Source organism: Lagopus leucura, unplaced genomic scaffold (assembly GCF_019238085.1).
Source record: "Lagopus leucura isolate 7727_CA_CO unplaced genomic scaffold, USGS_WTPT01 Super-Scaffold_760, whole genome shotgun sequence".
NCBI lineage: Eukaryota > Metazoa > Chordata > Aves > Galliformes > Phasianidae > Lagopus > Lagopus leucura.
This window is the reverse complement of record NW_024962257.1, coordinates 1,729,704-1,751,629: the sequence shown is the minus strand read 5'-3', so window position 1 is coordinate 1,751,629 and position 21,926 is coordinate 1,729,704. Positions and strand designations below refer to the sequence as shown.

Sequence of the window (21,926 nt, the reverse complement as noted above, 5' to 3'; positions counted from 1 at the left end):
TATTTAAACAAACCAAAGAAACCTTCAGGAAAAACAAAGGAATCTTAGGTCCTGATTCTGGTCAGCATAGTTATTTCTCTGGAGAAATATGAGAAGAGCCAAAGCTAAGGTACACCTCTGGACTGGGTCTGAAGTTGGCTGAAAGGCAATGTATGTGAAAGCAGTCCCCAAGTGGCAGCTGGAGGAATACATTTTATTTCTAGTTCAATTTGCAGGCAAAAATTTGGAAGTTTGTATGCCTCATTGTCTGTAATGCTCTTTCTTTGTCTCACAAAAGATTGGGTGTTAATAATGATGGGTAGTTTCGCCAAGTTCTGCTTCCATTAATGGTGTTCAGATGCTGAGAGACTGTGTATTGGATTGACTAAGCATTAAGCAATTATCTGCATCACTTTGTGGAGATAATTCAAATACAAAACTTTCTTGAATAAAACACAACTCTGCCTTTAAATAACTAAGCTAGTCTTCCAAATGACCTTAATTGAGGACTAATTATTTTAACAAGAAAAACGTTATGTGACTTAAACTAATTTTAGTGATGAAAAGTCATTTAACTGGGAACTTTTTATTTCAAGCAGTATTTTATACACATTTAATCAACACGAAATTCCCATTAACTTTTGTATTGCAAGCAAAAAGGGATTAGAAGCTGGTTGAGCATAACACAGCTTGGCTCCAATGGGGGCTGCTGTGCAAGGTAGGGCAGGTTTGTCCAATTCCAGGTATGGTTCTCTTGCACTTGGTTGGGATCAGAGATAGGCTGAGTCCAAGAGCTCTGAGAACATGGATGGGCTTTGTTACATCCGTACAACTTCTGTATTTCTCTTATTTTGTCCCAGACACCTCATGGTAGAGGTGAAATTTCCACACTGTTCAATTTGGAGGAAAGAAAACATCACTAAGAAGCATCATTCTTATCATATTTTGGCATATCTGCTTCCTTAATCTCTTAAACACTCATTTTTCATAAGGATCGCCAACGGTTTCCAGGCCTTACAAGTCTGGGTTCATTACAGCTAAAGTCTCATCTGAATTGCAAACATCTGGTACTGCAGAGAGATAGAAAGACTATACTTCATCCTTATTACAGTTTATAGCAGCCCCAGCAGATGCTACCTCCCCCTTTGGGCAGTGGCTGCAGGTAAGGATGTCTGTAATTACGGTGCTGTATCTGCCTCATTCACACGTGCAGCTCCGCTTTGCTGCAGGTGGGCAGGCAGGCACACAGAGCCCCGGGGACTTCTGAAGGAGAGAAGTGAGGAGAGCTCATTAGCAGAAGCACTTTTCTCACAGATTACACAGGGAAGGGAAAAACCCATCAACTTTCCCACTTTGGCTGAACTTTTCCCTGGTAAAGGTTGGCCTGTCGCGGAGCCGCCATCCATGACAAGCCGCTTGTTCTCAGCCTCTGTGTAACGGACGGCCATGGGTCATTACTTCAGGATGGCACTGCGACTGGACGTGTAGCAAATGCTAACTAACCAGCTGGGCTTGGCATGGGAAAGTTCTCCAAAGGCAAAATCAAAGCTCTGTTTTCCTGGAGCTGGGGATATCGAATGCTCCCCCCTCCTAATAGGGCTGGACTGTCTCAAGAATTTCTAGGCTGGATGCTGCACCCAGCTTTGCACCCAGGAAGTTTTTGCTGTGGCAAAAGCTATTTTCAGCTCCTGCTTGAATTCCTTCCATTCAAACATGTATCCTGGCAGTATAGGAATCCTGTGTATAGGCTGATTTAATTACCCACTGCAATACCATCATCCCCAGTTATAGGGACTCCTCTGGAAACTCCAGGAGTTCTCTGCTCTTTTTTTCTTCCACTTGCTGTAATGACACAGAGTTTGCTTATGTAGGTGGTAGTGGGAATTAATATGTGACAGAAGTTGGAAGGCTGGAGACGTAGGTATGCTTTACTTCATACTGGAAAAGAGACACAAGAAGAAAATTTTGAAAAAAAATCAAATCCAAGCCTTCTGCTCTGATCCTTGTTCTCTTCATTCTGTTGTTGTTGTTTTGGTCGTGTTTTTATTTTTGTGTTTGTTAAAATCCCCATTCCTGAAGTCTCACGAAGGAAGGATGGCTGACCACTTGTACATGTGCAAACTGGTCTGTGATAGCAGGAATGAATTGCTCAGCTCTAGAGAAGGCTAAAGCAGAGGCAAAAGAGGTGAATGCAGATGAGGAGAATATAGAAGGATAATAACATGAGCTTGCTGTAGAAATCATATTTCAAAACGAATGCTCTGCACAGATGAACACTCTGTACTGCCTTGCTGATTGGGATGTGAAGGCACAAGGAGAACATGACTTGCCCCAAGGCATTGCCCCTGTTAGGGTCAAAATGGACCCAAATCTCTGGAGCCAGAAGGTTTTCTTCTTGTACTCTTCTAGTGCAAAGCCTGAAATACAGAAACAAACTGTTTTATTGGCTGTAGTTTAACAGCAAAACGTAGAATTTCCTGCTATCTCAGATGAATGCATTATAATCAGAATACGGTTACATCTAATAAAGGAATCCACGTGCCACCACCAGCAATACTCCTGCTGTAATTGCCTCTAGCTATTGCTACTAGAGTTCAGATTGCAATTTCCTTGTACTGTATGTCAATATTACTGGATCACAAGTGAGGAAACAGGAAGCCTGGTAATCAATTTCAGTAGCTGTACAAGCATCAACTCGCAGGTCTGGCGGTTGGAAAAACTTCGAACTTTAGCTCCAAGTAATTGCAACCCAGAATTAAGACTGAGATACCAACTTCATGTGTGCCATACCATGTCCATGTACCCACAGAGCCCAGCACACGGAGAATTTGCTTGCTAATAGGGATATTCCTTACGAGAGGGTATAGCAGGTGGGTTTATGTCTCATGAACAGCGTTTGCTCTTCCAGAGCGAAATGACATCCATGATGCAGAGTCAGGATTAGAAGCAAAGGAGGTTTTTATCCATTATGGCACACTCCTTCCTGTAGCTGAGGAAGTCCAGCAGGTGCACCCAGCAACCCACTGCCCTGCCACACGGATGCCTCCCTGCTGGGGCCAGCCCTGGTTTCACTTTGTTCCCAGCTCTTCTGCCACCGCAGCAAACCTGTCTGAAAGTATTTGCTACATGCTTACTGCCTGCTCTGGGCTTGCCTTGGTCTCATGCACTGGAAAGCAGGAAGAGCCAAGCTTCCTCTTGACTTCAGAACCAGAACCAAAACTCGATTAAAATGTTGCTGCTTGAAATTTAAAGTGTTGTTTTCAGTGACATGATTATGTGACCTACCTTTGTTTGTTATAAATCTAATACCACAAGTTACAGTTCAATGAATTCATATTTTATTTGAATTTTTTTTTTTTTGTCTGAAGTAGCCTAAAGCTCTTTGAGAAACAATTGCACAAAACCATATGAGAGCTGCTAATTTATAATCTGCAGCATCGCAGCACAACTAGTTTTTCATTTGGTTAAAAGGAAATGGTTACTTAGAACAACAAAGCAAACCATGTGTCCATAGTTTATATTAAATGCCCTTGGTATTTATTAGGGATACACAATGTATCATCTTGAAAACATTTATTTTCCTGTAATTTCATCAACAGCAAAACAAAATAGAAAGTAATACAGTGTCACTCCTTTGCCAAACTGTAGCAGATTTGGGACAGTTTCCCATTGGAGGAAAATTTGAGATCCCAAGTCTGGGCATTAGCTTAGTGTAACTTGTTTGTTTGGATGTGTACACCAGCCCCAACACAGAGGTGCCATCAGAGAACACACAGAGGACTTTGCACCAGGAATCTCTCTCCAGCTGCCAACATCTGGTTTTGCTATGTTCAGCCCTTGGGCTTCGGGGAACTTCTTCCCTGTTTGTACACATCTTCCATTGAATTCAAGGAGTATTTTGTCTGGCTGAAAGAGCCAAAGAAACCTGTGGAAACAAGCTGCTAATTTGTCTTGAGAGAACCCCAAATATCTGATAGAAGGTATTTGATTTTCTCTGCAGTCAACACAGCATTTAATCTGAACAGTCTCTGGTCCTGGCAGCAGTGGATGAAGTTTTGATCACTTGAACCCAACGGCAAGCTCCCATTCATTTCTAGAGATTGAGGATTCAACCTATGAAGCCAGTCCTAGATGTTCCAGTGCAGAACAATGTTATGGGTTGATTAGCACTAAAATGCCTCCCAGGGCTTGCTAATTGCTCGTATAGCCCACAGCCTCTGTGAAGACTGAGACAGATTAATCAGAAAACACAGCTCATTACACCTGCTATTTTCCACATTCATTTCTGCTTCTTTTTCCCATTCCTATGGAGTCCATGCTGGAAGGAGAAAGTGGCAGCAGAGGATAATGGTGGCAGTCAATACTAGCACAGTGTCATGCCTCGAGCTGAAGAGGGGAAAATGGGAAGTAATTTTGATGTAGTAATAAATATCTGCGGCATGAAAACCTCAGAAAGGATTTTCAACTGGAGCAGATGTGCTCGGGACAGATGGCTAATGGTCAGCAGAGCTTTTTGGGCTCAAGAGGAAAGTTGATTCTATCCTAATTTTTTTTTTTCCTGGGCAAAGGAAAACATGACAGCGTTTCACCATTAGCAGTTATGGAAACTGCAGCTTCAGGGGGGCACTTAAATCCACATACATGGAGTTGTAAGGCCAAGTGCTGGAACTAGCAAGTACCCCTGCAATGAAAGGTTGCTCCACTGGCTGCACAGCACCGTCCCCTGCAACGGATTGACAGTGAGCAGCACAGAAATACTGATCTCAGAAAGAGATCGTGGTTGGGTTATTGCAACTTGTAGTTTTCCTCTCTGACAGTCCTCTGCAAGAGCTTATTTTCAGTTTCATAGTTATGGTGAGAAACATGGGGTGTTTTGATTCCTAATTTAGACTGTTTATCCTGAGAGATTCCAGGATCTTCATTTGAAAGATAAATTCAAACCTTGTTTTTCCTTTGCAGAGTGCATTCCGTAACAAAAACATTGCATGCCATACTCTGCTACAAGGGCTTGGAAGACCTTCATAACCATAAATTTAGGAACTTGTGGAGCAGAATGGACTTTGGGATGGAAACAAGCCAGCTGGCCTATCTGGTCAGGTCCATCCCTTCTGTTTGAATTAACAGCTGGATTTCACAGTGGGAGAAATCCTGCAGTTCTTTCTCAGGCAAAATTCTCACAGTTGGATCTGCCTCCAACTATTGTAATAGGGTGGGAGGGAGCACAGCTTACTTTGTTATTTTATGTTAGCTCTCTGGGTAAAAAAATTCCAATGTTCAGTAGGGCTTGGACCTACCCAGATCTTTAATTTAATGACCTGACGTGCGATGTGAAGGACGTTCCCAGTAGAAGAGAGACAGAGGGTATGCAGGAGGCTCTTTGTGCCTTGCAGTGCAAGCAGCAGCCATGTTCTGGAGAAAGAAGCTGGATGCTGAGGCAGAATAAAGTGGAAGGACTATTTGTTGCTTGAAGGATGCTGCCTTGGAGATGACACATTTTGGCAGACTGTGCATGTAGAGGATGTTGGGCACAAAATGCAGTGTTCATTTTCACACTTGCTGTTTCAATTCCAAAAGTAATTGAACCAAAGTTCATGGGTGTGCAAAGATTTGCACACAGCCCAGGAAACTGAGTCTTTGGAAGTCAAGTTGCTGCAGAGTAACCTGCCATAGTTGCATCAAAATCTTTGATTTATCATGGGAAGTCTTCCTTTAAAAGGATAAATAAATACCTGGGGTCCCTCAGTGAGGCTGAACTTAGCTTATACCCAGACAGAAAACTCTCACCTTTCCCTTTGCAAAGGTATTCATGACCCTAAAAGCACAGGACAAGAGGCTTGCTTTCCCCTTCCAGGCAGCTCCAGCCTTGAGACAGCCAGCATCAGCCCCTGAGGGAAGCACATCTTTTAGGGTTAGGAAATCCAAGGCTCCTGAGTTTCCATTTGCAGCTAAGAAGACCCCTGAAAATGAGGAGTTCAGTCCCACACCACTACCTCTGCTCATGTTGTCTGCTGTGCACAACCATCCCAGTGATGGCATCAGTGGTGTGCAGACCCCTACCCTCACCCAGCAAAGAGGGATGTTCCTATCAGATTTTTCTCTGGTGATGGCTGTATAGAAGTTGCTGACGGGCTGTAAATGGAGCTGAAGAAATAGCACCAGGCTCAGAGTGCAGGGATAAAAAGAAAAAAATCCTAGACTTTTTCCCCTCTTCCTCAAGAAAAGGTAATTTACGTAAATTTATCCACGACCGGCATATGGCAATAGCTCACAACTTTGTTAATGGAAACCTGGTGATCCATAACACTTGTGTGGGAGACATTTGCTCGGGGGTAATACAATATTAATGTTAATATCAATGATCGATCAGAGGATTTGCAAGAAAGGCATAAAGTATTTAATTATAATTACATCGGGAATGGCTTTGTAATGGCTACGACATTTGAATAAGGTCACGTCTAGCCCTCACCCCTGTGATGTTGTTCTATATTAAATGCCATTCACTTTAAGTGCTGGAAACCTTTCTGGAGTCGTCAGAATATAATACAGTGGGTAAATTGAAATATGTCCCTTCATTTTTTGAAATATGATTGATATCCTTTGCAAAACAAATGTTAACACCTATTGGTACACAAATTTCTTTGATTATATGTTAGAGAAATTCAAGTAAGACAGTCTCTCCTAGCAGGTACTTTACTGTGAGCAGAGGAAATGGCTATTTGTGAATATTAATTCATCTTATTGTAAATGGTGTTGGATCTCCATGGGTACATTTCTGCCTTTCCTAATGCATTTATGCTGCATTGCTTAGCAGCCATAACAGTTCCTCCATTGGGCAGCACTCTGTGCTCCTCTGGGTGAGACGTGTGCTCGGTAGGAACTTTTGCTGTCATTTACCCTTGGCTAAAAGCAGGAACAAAGAACAAATAGTAAGAAACATTTGCACACGTCATGGCAATAAAAGAGATATTTCGAATGCAGTGCTGATGTCTAGGATAACTATCAGCCAAGCAGCAGCACTGCCACGTTTAAAACAATCCAGGAAAAGAGATGAGTGTAAAGAGTGAATACATAGCTGTGGGGAGGAAGCACACGTACCACCATGGAGTGCATGCAGACACTGAAGTACCCATGAGGGCACACTTCCCACACCTCCGTACTGCCACGTGTGCCAAGGGAACAACGTCTCACCTCTCTTCAGATGACAGTCCATCTACCTGTGATCCTAGAGATTTTCCAACATTGGTGAACACAGCGCATGGGCCAGTCTAACCCTACATGCTGTGTGTTCAGATAGCAGCCAAGGTCAAGTGTGGATTCACAGGGGACTGAGAGCTCCCTTTGGAGGCACGGTTTGGTCACAAGAAGTCACGCCTTGGAAGTTCAGAAGACATGCAGCAATGAGACTTTGACACGATTTTCCATTTGGCCTTTTTTTGAAGAAGCAAAGACTTTGGTGTGCCATGGCAGCGGCTGAAGACAGCAAGTTGTCTACTTTTCCAAAAAACAAAAAACAAAACAACCAAGCATTTATTACCAATCGGTGTGAAATACTGCAGGTGGTGAATTGTGAGCATGCGGCAGGACTTCCAGCAGCACGGCTACATGCATCATGCATTTTTACAACATTTAAGTGCAGTGATATCGCTCCCTTTCTCAATAACAATATATAAGAATTTATAGTATAAATGTACAATATATATTAGACACAGTGTAAAATAACTTAGTGAAATGTCAAAGCTTCTGCATAAAAATTCAAGTCATGCCTGAGCATACCTCTGGAACAATTTGCTCAGTCTTATCTCGTACACCTTCATTTTGTTCATGTTGCAAAGATAACTTTGTCTCTCTACATAACTGCTGAAAACCACCAGAATCCTTGTCTGCTTTTTTGCCTTCCTTAGGCCATGTTTCTGGTTGCCAAAACCAAAGCTTTGTGGCATCTCTGCTGATGCTGCCATTTGGTACCAGGAAATGATTTCTTATGGACGACTTACATAAGAACAAGTTCCTAAATGCCATGTAGAGTTCAGCGTTGTCCTTCAGGTTCTGTTCTGAAACATCCCACAGTGTGTAAATGGTGCTGGAATGGTTTTCATTAGGAATGGAGATCAGGAGCTACCGTGGCTCTCTGTGCACGGTTCAGCTCACCAGCCTTCCTGAAATCCCATCAGGTACCACTTTGTCAATTGCTAGCAAGAAGGATCGATAGAAATCTTTTTAGTAGGAATATACAACTTGTCTCAGAGCAGATAAGTGGGATTCTGGCTGTGGCTGACACAGAATGCAGCTTCTTGCAACCCCAGGTCTCCCTTCGTACTCGCTAGACAAAATGCTGCTAAGCGCTTTCCTGCAGCATCTGGAGACATTTGCTGGTAGTATGAGGGAGAGGGGAATTTCTGTTTTTAAATCAAGGCATGAGGAGACCCTATGCCTCTGTCACATCATCTATTGGTGTCTGCCAGTATTCAACAGCCTCACAACCAGCCTTCATGTGCTTAGCCTGAACACAGCTTCTACACTTTGAACAATTCTGCTCTGAACATCAACAAAAATATACTTTAAACACATATTAATAGCTATATTTACAAAATAACAATGAATTAAAGCTGCATAGTACACAACAGTTTGGGATGTGATGCTAAAATCAAAATTCAGAGAAGACAGATTGATTTCCTGTGATTCATTTTAAGAAAACAAATCCTCACCCCCACCCCATTACATTCTTAGCCAGTATAGATCAACAGAATTACGCCGTTGTGGATCTGCTCAAGAGCTGAGCCATAAATTTCAGAGGAATTAACCCAAATTTCCACCAGTGAAAGTGGAATCAAATTCGCTTTTTCTCTAAGAAAGCACTGGGTGTGGAGTGAGTCTGTTCTGTCAGATCCTGCTTGGAAAAGGAAACTCTGTGGTGGTGGATGGTGTCCGTGATAGTTCAGAAAACAAAGTCAGGGTACGATGAATTTCAGCGTGGCAAAAACTGATACTGGTGACAGTTATCTGTACTTCAAGCCCAGCACAGCTCTTTGGGTACAGACAGAGAAGGGAAAACACCTTCTGAATGTTGTTCAGGAGGAGGAGGCGGACAGCTGATGGCAGTGATGTCAGCCTGCACTGCAACCCAGACTTTGTTACCGTGGATGAATAACTTCACATTGTCCAGAGCTGGAGATTGATCTGCTGGGCCTCCAGTAGGTGATATTTGTTTTCTTGCATATTATATTGAGATCTCAAGACAGGCAAAGGGTCGGGGGCTGAAAGAATGTAATCGATGCTGAATTTTATTTCAGAATCCGATTTTGCTAAGGAGGAACTGCTCAGGCTCTGCCTGCTGGCTGTGCTGTTTGGAGCAAACCCATGGGGCTCCAGTAGTCTTGGTTCTGAGCCAATCCTTTCATGTATGCTTTCAGAAGAGGAAGTGCTGTTTAAAGCAGAGTCCGTAGGAGATGTATCAGGGGACGAAGACCCTTTCCCTCTGCTTGATATTTGCTCTTTATGTTCCTTTTTCATGTTCCTCCTCCTCCGCCTTCTCCGGTAATTCCCATTTTCAAAGAGATCCAGCATGGATTCGCATCCCGTTGCAAAGCTCCAATAGTTTCCTTTCCCCTTCTCATTCCCTTCTGTTCTGGGAACCTGTATTTATTTAAAGGCAGTTCAGTATTTGTATGTGTTACAGATGTTGCTGCTAAACATCTGCATTCATTTACATTCAAGAATGGTGTAAACACATATGACAAGACTTCTAAGCCTATTCTGTTTCATTATATGACTAGGATGCAAGCTCCAGCCTCTTCTGTTTGTTATCTATTAGCAGGCATCAGACGGGGATATACTCTTTATCTCTGCAATTGACAGCCTAGGGAGATTTAAGTGATTTGTGGCTCAGCTGTTCGTTTTCCTTCCTTCCTAGTGATGGGACTATTCCTGAATAATTTTTTTAGCCATGCACACGTTTTGTGTGTAAATGCACAGTTACGGGTCTTACCTTTACAAAACAACTGTTTAGTGATAAGTTATGCCGGATGGAGTTCTGCCAGGCTCTTTGATTTGATCTGTAGTAAGGAAATTTCTTCATTATGAAGTCATAAATTCCAGAGAGGGTGACTTTATTTGAAGGACTTTGCTGGATGGCCATTGCAATTAAGGCAATGTAGCTGAAAAAAAGGAAAACTGCAGTTACACCATCTCCTCACCCCTACACTGTTATTAGGACCACACAGGTATGTGTTTGCCCATGATTCTGCTACCAAAAGTTCTTCTTTTCTGCACAGTGACCCGAGATGTCCCAGGATGAGTCCTGAGAGCAGTCACTGCAGTAACCAGCTCGAGAAGCAGGCAGCAATTCCAGGCAACTGAGTCCCTGAGGATTAAAGGAAGATCACCCACCTCCTGAACCCCATCAGAAAAGTTTCTGTGAGACAAAAGGCTGCAGAGAAACCCCTCACCAGAGCCTTGCCTGCTCGAGACATGGACCTCAGCTGCCCTAACAGCACCCACCACACTTCTCCCTACCACACTGGGCACTATCTGCATCCCACTCCCCTGCTGGCATGCTGCACATCTCAATCCCCTTCTCCCAGGGCTCCCGGAGGTCAGTGGAGACCCTTTGAGCTTTGGTGGCTCAGCACTGTGACCCCACAGGAGACAAAACAAACCTTGAGCACTTCAAGCACAGGAAGGGGGAAATGTGCCCACCATGGCCCCAACCCCACCACGCACACCTGGGATGAGGAGCCCCACTGCCCCACACGCTCTGATCTCACCATCCCACAGCTCAGTAACCCTCCCCAGGGCTGGGGGACTTGGGGAAACTTCCTCTTACCTATATGCCGGTCTGGTGAATTTCTTTTCTTCGTCAGAACTACAGGTAGGGTAATCATCACCATCATAATTAAAGCAGTTATAGGGGTACTGCGTGTTGTCAAACATCGTTCTGCTCCTTGCTCAGCTCCTGTGGAGTGAGAGAGATGGAGTGATGTTTCTCAGAGCGTGGGCTCCCTCCTCCCTTCTTCCCTCCCCTCTGTCTGCCTCGTTCCCTCTCTCCCCCCTCCTCACTCTCCCTCTCCTCCATACACACACACACACACACACACACACACACACACACACACACACACACTCTCCCTGTTGGGGTGGGGACTGTTTTTGCAATTCTCTCGTCCCAGACAGCCCGTCTATTAGGATATAATTATTTTATTTTTTATTCTGGGGGGATGCAGGGGGGGTGAAGGGGGTGTTGCTGTTATTGCTGCTCTCACCTCCAATGGGGCTGCAGAGCCAGGCTGGAGCTGCAGAGTTGGGGTGACCCATTGCACTGGGCTGTGCCTGCCGGTAGCCAGCAGCTCGCTGGGTGGTCTGGGTTGGAGTGGGGCCACTGCTTCCCCCGCCACATCCCAACGTGACAAAAGCAAACAGCATGCTGCTAATAAATCGTGCTTCAAGGTCCCTGCTTGGAAATTCAACTTTGAGAGCAGAGTCCCGCTGCGGCCCCCCAGTCCTCCCCCTTTGGCTTTTCTCTCCCCCCAGCAAAGAGGGGTGCCTTCCTTTTTATTTATTTCTGGAAACTGGACGTACGATGAGCAGGCGATCCTTGCGCTCGTCCCGATCTGCAGTCTATAATGCGGTATAATGGACATAAATTATATTTCCGTGACTAAAGGAAAATGTGTATGTTCAAAGAGAGGAGAACAGAGGGATACGAGGGACTACTGTCAAGCAGGAAAGTAAAAGGAAAATAGCTGTAGGCAGGAGAGCTGCCTGTGTGGGCTTTGATCTGAAGGATGAATTAGACTAATAGCCCTGTGTGTTGGCATCCAATACTGTAACAATTTAATAGTTTTTCAATGCTTTGGAGTGTTTTCCAACAAGTGATGTAAACTGAAGACATCACACGCCGTTTCAGAGGGGGCTAAGAAGGTGTATGCCACATGATAATTAAATTATTTGAAGACAGCTCTGTCCTGGGAGAAAACGGGTATTGGAAAAGAGAAAGCAAATTGGTGTGCAGAGAGCTGTGCGGATCGAAACATAAAGGCAGAACCACTAGCAATGCAACTGTGTTTTCTATAGCATCCTTCATACAAAGTATGTCCCCAAACCCCTGTTGGAGTTAAAGGATACAATTAGAGGAAAATTCAACCAAATGATAAAGAGCCCTTCAAAGCGACGTTTAAGGGGCTCCTGGGGTTTTGGCAAAGATAGACATAAGAAAGCTTTTTCTGTGGAACGCAACAACGCAATACAGCGGGGAGTAGGGAGAAATATATGGCATGAAAAAATAGATAGAAGAGGTGCTTTCTGAGGAAGACGAGGCCAAGCAGAGAAATCCAAAACAAAAAATTGCCTTCACTTTAAAATACATCAGTGGGCATATGCATGAAGCATGCACTGCAGAGAAGGTCTTAATACAAAGGGTCAGCGACTGCTGCCCAAGGCACAAGCAGGGCTTTAATACTGAGTAAGATGGAGCAGGTTCAGTGATGAAGAACGAAATATGCAATGTCTGATCTTCATTCATACTCTGTCCAGATGGACTGAAAAGATTTAAATAAAGAAACTGGTGGGCTGTGGACTCGGGAAGGTTTTCTTGCAGTGTAGCAGCCCTCCTCGAGACGAACACACATCCACGTGGATTTGTAGCAGTGGTTCTTCACTTGGGGGTGGTTTTACCTCTCTGACATTCCCATGACACAAGGATTGTGGTTTCTGATTTATAATAACCTTTGAAAAGGAGTGCTGGGGTAGCTGCTCTTGTTTTATACAGCCTGTTGGTACCCTTCATTAAACTCTTAGATACTCCATGACACTTGCTTTGGTGAGAAAGTCAGGCTGTGCATTTGGACCAAAACCTTCACGTACTTAGCAGGAGTGTGTAGCAGGGGAACTTTTCTGTAAAGGGAGTGACAGCAAATGAAAGCAATGTCATTCTTTCAGTAATGTGATGTACCTCCTTTTCTGCCTGTTCTTAGCTTAGTGAGTGCAGTCAGCTCACCCCTGCCTGGCACATCTGTAACGTGCACCACCGTAACAGTTAGCCTGTCCTGTGCCGCAGCTCATGGCCATCATCTGCCTCATCCTTTGCTGTGGAAGAAAACCTTTTGGCTAACTTTGTGCCTCAGAGACTGCTCTGTGGCTCTACGTCCAGCAAATGGCTTTGATGTGCCATGGGAACCAGTGCTGGTGCCTCTGGAGAGCATCTCAGGAGCAACACCGAGGGGGGTGGAGCAGGGCACAATGGCTACAGACACAATCTGTGTATTTTTTTAAAGCCTGCAGACTGATGTTTTATTCCCAAGAGAATGTTTATGGTCCAATTACACTCCTTGAGAATAATACTCATAAAGAATTGCCAACGTGCTCTTCTGGGCGCCGTGGTTGTGCTGGCAGGTGCTGTGCTTACGGTGGCGAAACGTTGTACGAAAGCTTTTTCCCAGCATCTGTGTGGCCGTTATAGTTTAACTAGAAGAACTGTAACTCATCGCTGTCGTTACCATAAAAGCATAATTTTGCCAGGCTAGGGTTTCCTTGTGCTGTATATTTTCAAAACACAAAGCCGTAAACCATTTGATTTGAGCTCGTAAATCGGTAATAAAAACACAGTGGATGATTTGCCTATTTCTTTTTTTCTTTTTAATGTCGATATTAAAAAGTTATCTGCAATTTTTGTAATTATGATACAGATTACAAAAATTGTGCATGGAATGCGGGCTGGCCGTAAATCAAAGAGGGCTGATTTACCCTTCATTTTAGCTGCTTAGTGTAACAGTGGGTACCTCAATGTCTAGGAATGCATGCTGCCGTCCCATGCCTCTCACTGGGCATTGCCCAGCATCACACCTTCCCTTGTTTTACCTCTGAAGTGGGCCCCAGAGCTAGCTGCAGTGCAGGGTTTTATCCCAGACATCTTCATTTCAATGGAAGCATGGTGGCCTTCAGCAGCCTCTTGGATTAATCAGTGCTATACTATATCACCAGAAAACTGCTTCCTTTGGAGTGCCAAATCCATAAGTCTTGCAAAGAAAGAAGAGGATGTGGCAATTAAGGCAGCGGTCATAACTCTGCAAGTCACTCTGCTATGGGATGAGGAGGAGATTCCCGTGGACTCGGCTGGGGCTGTGGTTGTGGTGGCACCTGACAGCCCAAAGAAGAGCTCTGACACTCAACTCAGTGGTGACCACTTCTAGGAAGAGCCGAGTCGTGCCACTCTGCACACCCCCGTTTCCTACACTGCTCTCCATTTCACCCATGTTCATCTGCTGACTTGTTCTCCTTTCTCCTTGTCCTTCATGTGACTGAATAGAACTTCATGGAAATACAGTTTGCACCACAGTTTGCAATTTTCTGCTAGGGCTCAGCAAGGATTGTTTATGATTACTAGAGAGAGAATTATTTGGAGAAGCATTCTTCATCTGCATGCTTTCTAGCTGCAGCACTGGAAACTGGCGTGCATAAAACACAACATAGGTTTCTACCAAACAGGAATATGGATAAGAATCCTCGGCTGACAATTCATCACATTAGCATTGGTAATAAGAGAGCAGCTATCTAAACTAGCTCAGATATATTATTTCTGCCTTAGGTAGATGCAGAGATTCACAAGATAAATGTGAAAATCTATTCCTGGGGATGTTGAGTGTCTTTTCATAGCAAAAACTAAGAACAGAACTGTTTAAAGAGTGAAAAGCTCTTTGTCATACCTGCTTCTGGTTTGGGACTTTTGGTCAAAAAAGCAATACTGTCAGGAATTCCATCCAACCTGAGGGCTTCCCATGGTCCTGTGATGTCCTGTGTGCAGCCAAGATGCCCCACATCAGTTGCCATGCTTGGAGGAGATGATGCATGAAGTGCTGGCTTCCTGGAGGGGCTGATCACAGAGTGGGTCAGCTGTGAGTGCCATTACAGGAATCAGCACTGCTTGTGTTATTTGCTCCTTTTCTCCCATAGGGTCATGGTTTTAAAGGTAATGGAGAGAAATGGTAAGCAAATTGCAAGTTGTAGCTGTTTATTATATGAAGTTGTTGAATTTTTTGTGGACTTATGTTCTGCTTAAAAGCAGAAACGAAAGGCAGAAGAATAAAAGATCTAAAAAATATTTTTTTCTTAAAATGTATTTCCAGGTTGATCAGAATGGGTTGGGTTTACCTAAAAAGATTTCACAATACCCCATACCAGAGATACTCCATCCCCACTTTGACCAGCACATCTCTGTAGGAGAGATGATGCTGCTTAAAAGGCTGCATTGGAATTTCTGTATTTGATACACAAGAGATGTTCAGATTTTGACTGTTCATGGTTTGGTATTCTCCTTCTCAGTGACACAAAATAAAATCCACCTCTTTGACTCTGCAGATAGATGGGATAAAGCACAGTGAGGATGAGCAAGGCTGCACGGGAGACCTGGCCTTCATGCTGGCAGCTTTGTTCCTCCCTCAGCTGTGAAAGACTCACTGATCCATGAGACTTTTGGAGACAAGAGGGGAGAACTGGAGGATTAGCAGAAGGGATAAATCACGAGGTGATGCCTATTCTTTGCAGCACGGTGCACCTCTCGCACTGGCACGACGCTCACGCCTTGACACAGCCTACACTTGCTTACCAAAAATGGACATTCTCTTGGCACAGCTGCCATAGCTCATCCATCTTTGGTCATTTCTCATTTCAGCTATGTACAAAATCATTTGGCTATAGGCCTCACTTCATGCGTTGTTTGAATTCTGCACCAGACACAGCTAATAGCTCAGGCCAGGAAACTTGTTCCAGATGTTAATTAACTCCCCTCTGCATTAACTGGAATCACACAATTAAGGCCTGATTATTTATAAAATCATTTTATCGAGAGAACGATGGGAATGAACACAAACATCTTGGCTCACACTTCCACACAAATGTCCATGTGCTGCTAAATTGAGGAAACTGGCACCAGTTGTCCCACACATTCATTTTCAGCCATCGTCATTACTGCAGAGGATAAAGGACAACAGTCAGCCAGGCACAGAGGAGCAGTGCTGAGGAGAAGAAGCTAATTCCCAGCTGAGATGAAGTTTACTACTGGTATGCCAGAGGATGTCAAAGATGTCTCTTAAATATTCCATAGGCCATGGATCTCTCGTGCGCTCGTAAATCCAAAGGACAGAACAGTCTCATTTTACCCAGCCACAAATGGCAATGTTTAAGGGTTTGGTAGCCACCTAGGGGCTGGCCACTGTGTGATGTTTTCTGTTCTCTACCACATGTCTCTTTGTTTAAGGGGCTTTCTGGGGGTTGCACAAGCACTTAACAGCTCCATGAGACAGCAAATTCAAACTGGTTCAAAGTCAGCTCTCCCATCAGCCTTGCATACAGCTTGGAGTCAGAATCCACGATTTTTTATTATGTGGTGCTGCAAAATGGACAAATGCAAGGCTTTCTGCAGGAAGATGCAAACAGGTTTTGCCATAATTGGCTGAATGCACGTGGCCTTGTAAGAGCAAAAGTAACAACAACATGGCAATGCAGGTTGCCAGCTTCTTGGAAGATGTGCATAAATTCTCTGGGAGCTGCATGAAGAATCCTGGAGCCATGCAGATCAAACTGGCAGGAGATGAGTAACTGGAACCTGGGTCTTAATGCTGTAGCTGGAGAAGGGGATGGCAGCCAGGGGTTGTCCAGCTATCTATTCCTTCAGGTATTTTCTAATTTCTCCATAAGGTGTAACCTGTGGCTGCATAAAACTTCTAGAACATTCCAGTTTTCTCCAAAGCCCATCTTTAAAATGGGATCATGCCTTGTAAACTCTCTCCTACATCTCTGTTGCCAAATGGTGATAATGGTGATAATATTTGTCCGTGATCAATATGATTTCTTTTTTTCCCATAGAAAACGCATCCCTCCTAACTCTCAGATATGATTCAAAGTCTTTTTCCCTGTAAGCACGTTCAGTCATCAAGGTTTTTCTTTCCTTAATCCTGAAAGAAAAAAAAAAAAAGTAAATATATTTTGATAATCCCAGTTAAACTACTCTCTTTCATTCCAGGACAAACACTTGACTGCTAATGTGTCAGGGACATCTGATTACATTTCCCACAATGCCAGACATAAGCCTTCTTTTCTTCCTCTGAGTTAGAATAATCATTCAAAGTTCAGCATTTATCATCCTTGGAGTATTTGGCAATCTATCACATGAAAGAGAGTCTCAGTGGAGGGCCATTGGCTAACACTGCGTTTTGAGGTTTCTGCTGATAGCTCCTTAAAGAGGTGTAAGCTCCCTTCTTGCTTTCCCAGCCTTTTCATCTTGTGAGAGGCTTCCTGATGCTTGCAGTGGAGTCTAAAGAGAAATAAGCTTTGATCTCTGTCTCCTGAAGTGCTTTCTCACCATCGGTGCAGTTCCAGGTGAAAATATTTGGAGTGCCAAGCTACTGTCTCTGGCTCTGTTGTTGGTAGGAAGGTGGGAAATTAATGACAATCCGTTGGCAAAGTCGCATTTTGTTTGAATTGATTGTGTTAAAAACAATGTATAGATAGCTAAAAGAAAAAAAAACCACCAGCTCTGATTTTGCTTCCTCCCATGGATTTTTGACCTCAGAGAACCTTTCTTTATCAACATTTCAGTTTGATCATTTTGAAACGCCTTTGGGATTTCAAAGCGTCCGTAGCCCAATTGTAGCACCAGAAACTTTCCTCTTTCCTTATGCTCAGTGGGAAGGTCCTTCCTCTTGTGAGCAGAACTTAACCAAATGACAGCTCTGAGACACTGGGCATTGAATGGAATGAATCCTTCTCATTCATCAGGCCACAGTGCTTTCAGGTGTATGGAAATAAATTCTCAGTTTACCATGTTTTGATTGAAAACTGAAGATTGTGCTATGCTATGTGAGAGTCAAATCACGTGCATTTTCTAACTGGCTTCTGCAGCTGCCTGTTAGACTGGATACATAAGAGGATGGACTGTTATTTACAACTTACCTCTCCATTGATGACTATTTGTGAGCACAGTTTATTTTTCTTTTGCCTCTTGCCTATTTTCCAAGTTGTTCATCAGTTCTTACAAATAACTCTCAGGACTTCGGGATTCAGAAATACTGGTTGCAATGGACATGCCATGAGTCCATCTGGGATTGCAGACCCTGCTGTTATAATGACCTCCAGCAGGAGCTGTGATGTAGACTGCGGTCCATGACGGAGTGATCAGTGGTGCAGGTGAGACACCAGGATGATTTCAGCCATTCTTTCTCTGCAGCTTTCCGTCAGTCTTAACCAATTAATGTACTTCCTTTCTTTCTTTTCTCTCCAATGCAAGGCCATTTGGAAAAAAAGAGGCACAACCACAAAAAGGAATTTCCGTGCTTTGATCCTCACCTGGCCCTCAAAGCAGGTGCTCCTATAGCCCAACACCCAGCACTGATCTGAAAGGAAGCAGTGATACAAGAGTGGCGGTTATTCTGCTTCATGTCCCAACCAAACCACACTGCATGTGCTAAAAAAAACCAGCAGAGATCAGCAGTAGAAGCATCCTCCCATGTCAGCTGCCTTTTCCACCGCAGACAGCAAACAAGCACAGTGTTTGCTGACAAAGCTGGGCCTGGTGACGCTCAGCGTTATTTTTTTGGCATCCTTGGCAAAGGCTTGAAGTGGCACCTACCTGATGGGCTCTGAGCTGCTAAAGGCAATTTACGCTGCAGGAGCAAACCAGAAACAATCTTGAAAGTCACTCAGATATAGAGACATGCACTAGCACTGACAAAGTTTCCCAATCAGAATCAAGACGGAGCTATATTTTCTAGGAAGCAGGATGCAACGTAGCCATATGATCACTTAAGTAAGTCGAGAATCCTATTCTGGCAAGTACTGCAGAGCTATCTGCTGGCAGTGCATCGCATAGGCTGAGAAACTTGAGCATGGAGGTTTTACAGGTCACACATTCTGAGCATTCTGCAATAACTGTGTCTGGGGAGACAACACTTCTTTCTGTCCATTTAGCCTAATAAATCAAAATCAGGCACCAGTATCGTGGGAGGGCTATCTGAGTAAGGAGTTCATATTCGCGTTTTGAAATAGAACAATATAGAAATTTTGGATCCCAGTGACTGTAAATTTGAAGCATGCAGCATTCATCTCTGTCCTTTTTATGGCTGAAGGCCTCTGTATCTCTTGCTAGCTTTTGTGGGGAAAATTTCTTCTAAAAAACGTCACTGCGACTATTTATGTCTGTTTGTTTGGTATGGGGTTGAACAGCACCAAGCAGAAAGCTGGAGATGTATTTAGATTCCTTCCCCTGGAAGACGGGTGGGGATGGACATGTTCTTGATTAAAACTGGGAGTTGGGAAGATTGTATCCCAAGGTTATTTTTGGTTGCTGGAGCCTGGATCTAAAGCTTGTCGCCTGGCTCCAAACCCTACATGTTCATATCTGATTTGGCCAATTTGGAATTGAATCTGTTTTTAGAAGTAAAGGAGAGCAACTGTTTGCAGGTTTTAAGGGATGTCCCCAGATTTCTTCAGGACAGGGCAAGGGCTTTGAGGCCATCTGGATCTCACAAATGTATCTGACCTGTTGCCAGATAAGGGGTAGACTGGGAAACCTCCAAACTTCCTAGGGGTGTCTAGGAATGGAGGCTTTGGTGTAAGAACACCCATACAAAATGATTTTGCATCACATTTCTGTGCTGTGGCATCAGCTTCCCTGTTGGAGAGTGCTCAGTGGGATGAGCTGTGCCATGATGGGAGAAGAGATGGGAGGCGAGATGCTGGAACAGGAATGAGGGGTTGCTGGGATGGACCTTGGAGCTTCACATCTGCTCCTCTCTGTCTGCACTGGGGAAGGCAATCCACAGGTCCTGTGGGAGGCAGAACGTGGCATTTATGAGTGATTTTCCATTCAGGGTTATTTAACATGATTCAAAGGGGCAGAACCAATTATATTGTTCAATACTCAGAAGGAAGTAATGACTTGTCAATCCTGGAGACACTAATCCTGAGCAGATAATGAACACACTTGCCTTACATGAGGCCACCCCCAGCATTTTGACTTGGAATTGCAATGACAAAGTGCATTTTCACAATGAAATGCCCCAGCTGGGGCTCAGCTGCATCCTGGAGCACGGCACCAGGGTGATCCCAGAGGAGAGCCAGGATCTGTTGGTTCACTGAGACCAGGCAAAGGGAAGGACTGCAAACCCTCCACTCTGCTCTGGGCAGCAGAGGGCTTCCTGTTGATTTACCCCTGCTTATCTGGGAGACCAGACTCCTGCTGGTTTGACTGAGAGGAGAACCCAGGATGCGGTAGACTGGGAAGAGGAGTGGTTCCCTCTGCAGCCATGCCTTGCTACGTATTTCTACAGGGTCAGCTGCTGCTCCTTGCCTGGGATGACAATTTCCTTTAATCCCCTGAGGACAGACCCAAGATGCTGTCTGCATGGTTCCGTTACCCAGCAGTTCCTCCCACAGCTGTGCAGCACCTCACAGCTCTCAGTTAAAGCAACAAACCAGCAATATTCAGTCATTTTAAACAACAAATGGTCAGTCGTTTTTAAAAAGGAAGCAAAGGGAAGAAAACAAGAGAGAGGGCTGCACATGGCATATAGTATAAATGCTTATTGTTGGTTAAGGGTTGACCACGCTACCAAAGATCCTTAAGAGCTGCCTGATGCTAATGAGGCAGGGAATATTTCCTCCTGCAATGAAGAGCGCACAGCTCCTTGCTTTGGTGCACTTTCACAGCATTTACACAGCGCCAGAAAAACATTTGCAGCAGCATATGTTTCTGCAGAGCAGCTCCAGCTGCAGTGAGGAGGCACTGGGGACACAGAAACGTTTCCTATAGGGTGGGATGTGGAAACATCTGTGCAGCATGGGTGCTCCAAGGGGAGGCTGAGCGCGGGGCTGGGTGATGTTGCTGCTGCCCTCTAGATGGTGCAGTCTGATAAAAAATTTGAGAATAAAACCAGCTTGCTGTGACTGGGGGCTCTCCGACTTTTTCTGGGCAGAAGTTTCTAATTGCATTTGCAGGAAGGCGTATCGCCGATGTCAGAGAAGTGGAACGCTGCAGTGCTGCTAATTCTCTTAACTGTTGGGACGAAGGCCAGATCCATGGCAATATATGCATATTTTCTATAACCTGGTGCAGTGCACTGTATTGTGCCTTGAACTACTCTGCACGTTAAGTTTATTCCTAGGCCATTATCTTTATTTTTTAACCCAGCAGTCTGTGCCAGGAAATGCACCGCATTTCAGAGGTCAGACTGGGAAATATCACAGAACTGAGTAAGAAAGCTGGTTTAATGGTTTTCAGTATTTACAGCTCAGAACCACAAATTCCTGACTGCAAATTTGTACTGAACAATGCCAGTAGTGTCTGTGCTGTGCTGCAAAGGAGATATCGGACCGAGCTGACCAGTGTCAAGTGAAACTGATTGAAAAGAAGTATGAAGAAAAGAAAACGTGGAAGAAACTCCTATTGGCAATCCTTAATAGGTGAAAACTCACGCAGAGAAATCTATTTGAGGCAGAGGGGAGCAATTTGATGTGAGCCACCTTTTGATTCATGATGGAACAAAGGCACCAGGAGAGTGAAAGAAGAAACATAGACTACAAGAGAAAGAGAGTGTGTATGATGGGCAGCAGCCAACACAAACTGGAAATCATTTGGTTCTCAAAATGAATGTGAGTGGAAGATATACAACTGCAAAGCCAGAGCGGGAAAGGTTATGGAAAATAAAAGGGAGATTTGTTTTTCGGCAGCATATATCCTAGCAACATCACAATCCTAATATTAGGTGGAGATACTGAAGCTGACAGAGCCATGGGAAAGGGAGAGGTATCCAGTCTCTGTGTGGAAAGCAGCTCTCTTCTCACATCAAACTCTCACATGAGTTTGGCTGGTACCTCCACGTCTGTATAGCTATGAAAATGTTAAACATTTTCTGCCAGTGCAAAAATCAGACTGGACTCCAACCATCCCTATGTGTCCCAGG

General features: G+C 44.2%; 1 protein-coding gene across 1 annotated transcript; it reads right to left on the bottom strand.

The window, feature by feature from the left end:
* Positions 1-8,107: 8,107 nt before the first annotated feature.
* On the bottom strand, positions 8,108-10,908 carry FOXL3 (forkhead box L3). The gene is made up of 3 exons (XM_042864646.1): positions 10,802-10,908; positions 9,965-10,133; positions 8,108-9,612 (listed from the first exon to the last, which is right to left on the bottom strand). Exons 1-3 carry the CDS (start codon positions 10,906-10,908, stop codon positions 9,130-9,132), a joined length of 759 nt encoding a protein of 252 aa, XP_042720580.1. The 3' UTR covers positions 8,108-9,129.
* Positions 10,909-21,926: the final 11,018 nt, after the last annotated feature.